This window comes from Phragmites australis, chromosome 3, assembly GCF_958298935.1.
Source record: "Phragmites australis chromosome 3, lpPhrAust1.1, whole genome shotgun sequence".
In the NCBI taxonomy this organism is placed as follows: domain Eukaryota; kingdom Viridiplantae; phylum Streptophyta; class Magnoliopsida; order Poales; family Poaceae; genus Phragmites; species Phragmites australis.
In genome coordinates, this window is record NC_084923.1 from 8879030 (window position 1) to 8886533 (window position 7504).

A 7504-nucleotide genomic window follows, 5' to 3' on the forward strand; every position below is an offset into this window, starting at 1 on the left:
GGTTAGTAAAAATTAAATACCTCTGATGTGATAAAGCATGCCACCGCATGTTTCAGTCACTCTTCTCCGCCGACTGTATGAGCCAACAAGTCATGGCCCCACATGTCAGTCTCATACATAGTTTGTGTGTTAAAAACACATCAATTTTATTCTTCCCGATATTAGTCTGTACTTCCATCAGCACAAAAATCATCAAACACTTCACGTTCAACACCACATGCAAGCAAGTTACTCATCTGGTACGTTTGCGCTGCTCCAGGACGTCGAAGCACATGAGCTCTGGCTACCAAAATCCCTATGTTCCTCGTTCAAAACCGGAGGGCTTCAGAGAAAAGCTCGACAGTAGTCCACTGTTTTTCCAAAACCGAAGCACATGAACTATCTGAAAATATTATGACTTCCGTATAGTCTGGAGACGCCATGGCTGGTGGAGATCATCGATCTATGACCTGCAGATTAGTCGACCTGTAAAGGTTCTTTTTTAAGAGCTACTGGAAGTGTTTACTTGATGTCTTGCGTCTGCAATTTTTGTCATACTAGCCACAAGTATAGCCTGTGATATGTATTGGGCATAGTGCCATTAAATATGCTCCAAACAAGCATATATGGAATCCTCTGTTTGCAAGTTTTGCAGAAATCAAATGTACATGATCAACGATTGCCCTTTGCTCTTTCTGACACAAATTGTCAATTTTCATTTGGATGAAAAAAAGTATAAATCCTACAAAGTATATTTTGAGGTCATTTCGTCCAGTCCAATTTCCATCCGCAGCCTACTCGAAACATTGCATATTCCAGTGTGCAGTTCAGTATGGACTATAGCCGATCGGAGTTAGCTACACATGCAGCTGATGACTAGCAAACCCTGGCCCTAGAAGAAAGAAGCCAACCAAAGGAGCACAATGGAAATCATAAATAATCCCAGCCTGACATGCAAAACAACATGAAAAAAGAATAATATTATTTTTTAATAAATGAAAACAAAGATTCTTTCACGCGACGAGTATTAGACATCCGATATCTATCTAACGTGTAGAATTTTGTTTTTTTTATCTCTGATCATCTTCTTCTTACATATGTAGAGCTTCGCCTCATCGTGCTCCTTATCTCACCTGCCTCTGGCCATCTCTGGTGACGAGGACGTGAGAAATTTCAGTATTTGCCACTCAATTCGCGTGTCTCTCTGGAATTACCATCCAATTCGTGTGACTTTCAGAATATAACACCGGGCACGCGAGTTTTTTCAGAATATGACATCCGCGCCAACACCTTTGGCGCGGAGGTGCTCTCTCCACCGGGCCAGACCATTATGCCCCTGTGTACTGTGTAATACCCGCGCCAATGGCGTTGGCGCGGACCCTCCCGCGCCAAACTGCTTGGCGCGGAACCTCTATGTGTTCGAGAATGCTGTGAAGAACTTGTTTCTACAGAGAATGTTCCGCGCCAAGCAGTTTGGCGCGGGAGGGTCCGCGCCAACGCCATTGGCGCGGGTATTACACAGTACACAGGGGCATAATGGTCTGGCCCGGTGGAGAGAGCACCTCCGCGCCAAAGGTGTTGGCGCGGATGTTATATTCTGAAAAAATTCACGTGCCCGGTGTTATATTCTGAAAGGCACGCGAATTAGATGGTAATTTCAGAGAGGCACACGAATTAAGTGGCAAATACTGAAATTTCTCGGAGGACGTAGTGTGATCTCGTTCCTAAATTTGCATATGAAATTTAGGAAGCCTCAAGAAAAAAAACAACACACCCTATAACCCCACGCTGTCCGCCTCAACGGACGCAGTCATCCACTCCACCTTCCGTTCATGGCGTCCTCCATGGCCACCGCTTCCACGCTTCTCCTCCCCGTCTTCCTGCTCCTCACCATCGTCACCCACTCCAACGCCGCCGACTCATCGTCCTCCTCCCCGGAAGCGGCCGCACTCCTCAACCTCTCGGCCGCGCTCACTGACCCCTCAGGCTACCTCTCTACGCACTGGACTCCCGACACCCCGCTCTGCTCGTGGCCGCGCGTGTCCTGCGACACCGCCGACAAACGCGTCCTCTCCCTCGACCTTTCTGGACTCAACCTCTCCGGCCCCATCCCAGCCGCCGCGCTCGCCTCCCTCCCGCACCTCCTGTCGCTGAACCTCTCCAACAACATCCTCAACTCCAACTTCCCCGACGAGATCATCTCCTCACTTAAGAGCCTTCACGTTCTCGACCTGTACAACAATAACCTCACCGGTCCGCTCCCGGCAGCGCTTCCCAACCTCACCGACCTTGTCCACCTCCACCTCGGCGGCAATTTCTTCTCCGGCAGCATCCCGAGGTCGTACGGCCAGTGGAGCCGTATCCGGTACCTGGCTCTCTCCGGCAATGAGCTCACCGGGGAGATACCGCCGGAGCTCGGCAACCTGACGACATTGAGAGAGTTGTACCTCGGCTACTTCAACAGCTTCACCGGTGGGATACCGCCGGAGCTCGGGAGGCTGCGGGCGCTCGTCCGGCTCGATATGGCGAGCTGCGGCATCTCCGGGGGGATCCCGCCGGAGGTGGCGAACCTGACGTCGCTCGACACTCTGTTTCTTCAGATCAACGCCTTGGCTGGGAGGTTCCCACCGGAGATTGGCGCAATGGGGGCGCTGAAATCGCTCGACCTGTCGAACAACTTGTTCGTCGGGGAGATCCCCGCGAGCTTCGCGTTGCTGAAGAACTTGACTCTGCTAAACCTCTTCAGGAATCGCCTCGCTGGCGAGATTCCCGAGTTCGTCGGCGACTTGCCGAACCTCGAGGTGCTACAGCTGTGGGAGAACAACTTCACAGGCGGGATACCTGCGAACCTCGGCGTGGCGGCGACCAGGCTGAGGATCGTCGATGTGAGCACAAACAGGCTCACAGGCATTCTGCCATCCGAGTTGTGCGCCGGCGAGCGGCTGGAGACGTTCATCGCGCTGGGGAATTCGCTGTTCGGCGGCATTCCGGACGGGCTCGCGGGGTGCCCGTCGCTGACGAGGATTCGGCTGGGAGAGAATTATCTCAACGGGACGATACCAGCCAAGCTGTTCACGTTGCCGAACCTGACGCAGATAGAGCTGCACGACAACCTTCTCTCAGGCGAGCTCCGGCTGGCCGCCGGAAAGGTGTCGTCGTCGATCGGGGAGCTGAGCCTGTTCAACAATCGACTGTCCGGCCAGGTTCCGGAGGGCATCGGCGGGCTTGTGGGGCTGCAGAAGCTGCTAGTCGCCGGGAACAGGTTGTCCGGCGAGCTTCCGCTGGAGATTGGCAAGCTACAACAACTCTCAAAGGCGGACCTTTCCGGGAACCTGATATCCCACGAGGTTCCCCCGGCAATTGGCAGGTGCCGGCTGCTCACCTTCCTCGACCTCTCGGGCAACAAGTTCTCCGGTCGCATCCCGCCGGAGCTTGCCGGCCTCCGCATCCTCAATTACCTCAACGTGTCCCACAACGCGCTCGAAGGGGAGATTCCGCCTGCCATCGCCGGAATGCAGAGCCTAACAGCCGTCGACTTCTCGTACAACAACCTCTCTGGCGAGGTCCCGGCCACCGGCCAGTTCGCCTACTTCAACGCCACCTCGTTCGAAGGGAACACTGGCCTCTGCGGCGCGTTCCTCTCCCCGTGCCGCTCCCACGGCGTCGCGACGTCGGGCTTCGGCTCCCTTTCGTCGTCCTCGAAGCTTCTCCTCGTGCTCGGCCTGCTCGCGCTATCCATCATCTTCGCGGGCGGGGCCGTGCTGAAGGCGCGGTCGATGAAGCGCTCCGCCGAGGCTCGCGCGTGGCGTCTCACGGCGTTCCAGCGGCTCGACTTCGCCGTGGACGATGTGCTCGACTGCCTCAAGGAGGAGAACGTGATCGGCAAGGGCGGGTCCGGGATCGTGTACAAGGGCGCGATGCCGGGGAGCGCGGTGGTGGCCGTGAAGCGGCTCCCGGCCATCGGGCGACCCGGCGCCGCGCACGACGACTACGGCTTCTCGGCGGAGATACAGACGCTGGGGAGCATCCGGCACCGCCACATCGTGCGGCTGCTCGGGTTCGTGGCCAACCGGGAGACCAACCTGCTGGTGTACGAGTACATGCCGAACGGTAGCCTCGGCGAGGTGCTCCACGGCAAGAAGGGCGGCCACCTGCAGTGGGCCACGCGGTACAAGATCGCCGTGGAGGCGGCCAAGGGCCTCTGCTACCTGCACCACGACTGCTCGCCGCCAATACTGCACCGCGACGTCAAGTCCAACAACATCCTCCTCGACGCCGACTTCGAGGCGCACGTCGCCGACTTTGGCCTCGCCAAGTTCCTCCGCGGCAACGCCGGCGGCTCCGAGTGCATGTCCGCCATCGCCGGCTCCTACGGCTACATTGCTCCTGGTACGTTACACATCAGTATCCAATATGCTATCCTATGTTTGCGATGCACACAGCTCGCTGTCTCGAAATCTCTATGTTGCTTTCAGTTATTTCACTGTTGATGTCTTCAACATGAGTTTTCCCCCTTTTTTTTCTTTTTTGCAATGTTTTGGTTTTGGACGAACAGTTTGTTTGCTGCTCAAGGTTGCTTGCTTAGATCACTTCTGTTTGTCATGTGGAAATTTAAAAGGAATGGATCGGTATGCTCTGATTTGTTTTCACTGTGTCGCACGCACCAATTGTGTGTACATCCTCTGAAAATCTGATAGCTGCGTTTCGTCGCTTTGTCGTTTTAATGGATCATCATTGGGAATTGTTGGCTTTGATCTTATGCGGCTTCATTCTTCTGTGCCTCCAGAGTACGCCTACACACTCAAGGTTGACGAGAAGAGTGATGTCTACAGCTTCGGAGTTGTGTTACTTGAACTCATCACAGGTCGGAAGCCGGTTGGGGAGTTTGGCGACGGTGTTGACATCGTGCATTGGGTGCGGGTGGTGACCGGGTCAAGCAAGGAGGGCGTGATGAAGATCGCTGATCCTCGTCTTTCGACGGTGCCCCTCTACGAGATGACCCATGTCTTCTATGTAGCAATGCTCTGCGTCGCCGAGCAAAGCGTCGAACGGCCCACGATGCGGGAGGTCGTGCAGATACTGACTGACATGCCCGGATCGACATCCACATCAATTGACATCATGGACACCAAGATAGATGGAAGCCCAGAGAAGCCGCAGCAGGATGGGCCACACGACTCCCCGCCTCAGCAAGATCTTCTTAGTATCTAGAAGTGCCACTCATAGAGTTGTTCGTACTAGTAGTACTTTGTAGCATCCCATGTTCTTTTTATGAGTGTGTATGTGTATGCAAGAGGCAGGGTAAGAATGGTGGATTAGGCCCGTGTAATTTCCGTCTTATGTACATATCAAGCTGTTTGAGCTTCCAATTGGAGTTCTGAAATCCAGAAATGGTGCATTTTCATGTAGCGCACAGGGGAGTGTATGATTCGAAAATGCTATTTTTTTTGAAGAATCTGTTTCTTCGAAAACTCTACAAGAAATGGCGCCGTGCACGTTCTTCTACTGCTCCTGTACTGTAGGGCAACACCAACGCGCCACTGCGCATGGCTCAGTTAGTTCAGGCCTCAGGGTTCAGGGGGAGGACACGCACGCTTGCTGAGCTTCTGCTGTAGCTATCCCGTATAGCGCTGCAGCTGCTGGCTCAGTTCCGGCATGGAGGCGGGGCGCGTGCACGTGAACGGTCAATTCCGCTGTGCCCTTTTCTCCTGGAGATCAATGGTGGGGCTCGAGTTTGAGAGATGCTACTGCACTGTCACTACGATGTCTCGGTGACTTCGGCACAGAGCACTCGCTTCGTTTCACCTGATCGTGTTGCAGCACAGTTCATGCCGTGGCACTGTGACCCTGTCACTGCTGGAGCCGTCGATGCGAGCAGGCGGGCGTGGTGCGAGCAGAGGCCGGCAAGCAGCGCGTGATGGGGCGTGACTGAACACGTTATCGGAGCTGCAGCGCGGACAGGCCGAGGAGGCTTCGACGTGAGTGCGCTGCCGCTGCTGCTATCCCTGCACGAGGCGCGGCGCGGCGCGGCGAGATTCGTGTGTGCTGCATGGTGTGTTTTCTGCGTTGTGTGGTCAGGTCATTTGTCAAAGCCTCACAGGTCACACCATGGCTGTACCGGACCGGCGAAGAATCTTCTCATTTTCGCCGTGGAAATCCGAGCGGCTCTCCTCGCCTCGCGTCGCCGATCACCGCAGTCTTGTGCTTCAAAACTCTTTTTCTGATTGCCCCTGTATCTGCAAATTAGTACTACCTGATTTTCGTTTACTTATCACTAATTTTTTACTATAATAAATTTAAACTTGTTTTTAATAAAAAAAATTATGAATACTTAAAAATATACAATATTAATAAAGTACATTTCATGATAAATCTAACTATATGAAAGTTTTAAATATTTATAAACTTTTGTAGAAGAAATATAAAATTAAAATTACTATAGTAAAAATAGTGAAGGAAACGAAAATGAAAGTAGTACCTAAAAACTTGGAGATGCTCCTACGCTCTATCGCACAAGAAACCATAAGTTCTGGGGCCGTTTGCAGTCGCCTTCCACCACTAATGTACTCTTAGATACGCCAAGCTATCACATTTTTTTTTCTGTAAAGCATCTATCCAAGCATCTGCATTATGCGTTCCCTCAGACTCGCCACTGCAGACGACGCGACGCTCACGGTGTCACGCACGTTCCTCAACACCGAGGAGGATAAGCGTGGGAGACGACATCCTTCCCGATCTTAACATCAGTCAAGTGAATGGCACGATGTACACATGTACGTACGTACAATCATTGGACCGTACATCACTAGGCACACAGCACGCACGGCATCAAATTGACGAGCCTAGGATACTAGACCATCTACTGGAGAGAGGGGCACTTCGGTGAACGAAATCGCGAGCCAAATGGAGTCGGCTTCCCTCTTAACTCTTTACCCAAGAGCCAAGACACGCCAACTTGGGCGAAACGACTTGCAGTACAAAGAAGCAGAGGGAAAGAGAGCGAGGGGTAAAATGAAGGGTGTGTGGGGTTCATTTGACGAGATTTCGTAAAATTATATCGTATTGGTAAATTGAGGAAAATTAGGTTAAATAAAATTATATTTACGAAAAGATGAGTGTTTGGTTCATTATATCCGTATATATATGCTGAACGGAGTGTCTGTTTGGTTAACCGAAACTGAGACTGTATGAGTGAATGTAAAAGTTAAGATCGTGATTGGTTATTTGTGTGAAGATGATTTTATGATACTGATAAGTGGACTAGAGAGAGTGTTGATAAATAATTGTTGCTTAGAGAGTGGATTAAGGAGTTATCCAACCTTATACCAAGTGATACGCTGATATCTTGTAGTTTTGGTGACTCACTGGAAAGCTTGTTGACCCTCTAATTTATGTGGAACGACAGTAAGATGATTGTGTGAGGACGCAGAGATTTTTACCTTAGTGGCTCAAGCTCTGAAGTGATTATGACGGTAAGTAACCAAAAGAGAAACTAGTTGTGAGATACTCCCTCCGATTGCAAATA

The 7504-nt window shown here is 52.0% G+C and overlaps 1 protein-coding gene across 1 annotated transcript; it reads left to right on the plus strand.

The window, feature by feature from the left end:
• Positions 1-1686: 1686 nt before the first annotated feature.
• LOC133911966 (leucine-rich repeat receptor-like serine/threonine-protein kinase BAM1) lies at positions 1687-5387 on the plus strand. The gene is made up of 2 exons (XM_062354481.1): positions 1687-4368; positions 4766-5387. The coding sequence occupies exons 1-2, from the start codon at positions 1812-1814 to the stop codon at positions 5188-5190; spliced, it is 2982 nt and encodes a 993-aa protein (XP_062210465.1). The 5' UTR covers positions 1687-1811; the 3' UTR covers positions 5191-5387.
• The last annotated feature ends 2117 nt before the right edge of the window (positions 5388-7504 follow it).

Coding starts and splice junctions, on each gene's coding strand:
- LOC133911966 (XM_062354481.1), top strand. CDS start 1,812: ATGGCGTCCTCCATGGCCACCGCTTCCACGCTTCTCCTCCCCGTCTTC. Junction 4,369..4,765: donor CTACGGCTACATTGCTCCTG/GTACGTTACACA, acceptor CTGTGCCTCCAG/AGTACGCCTACACACTCAAG.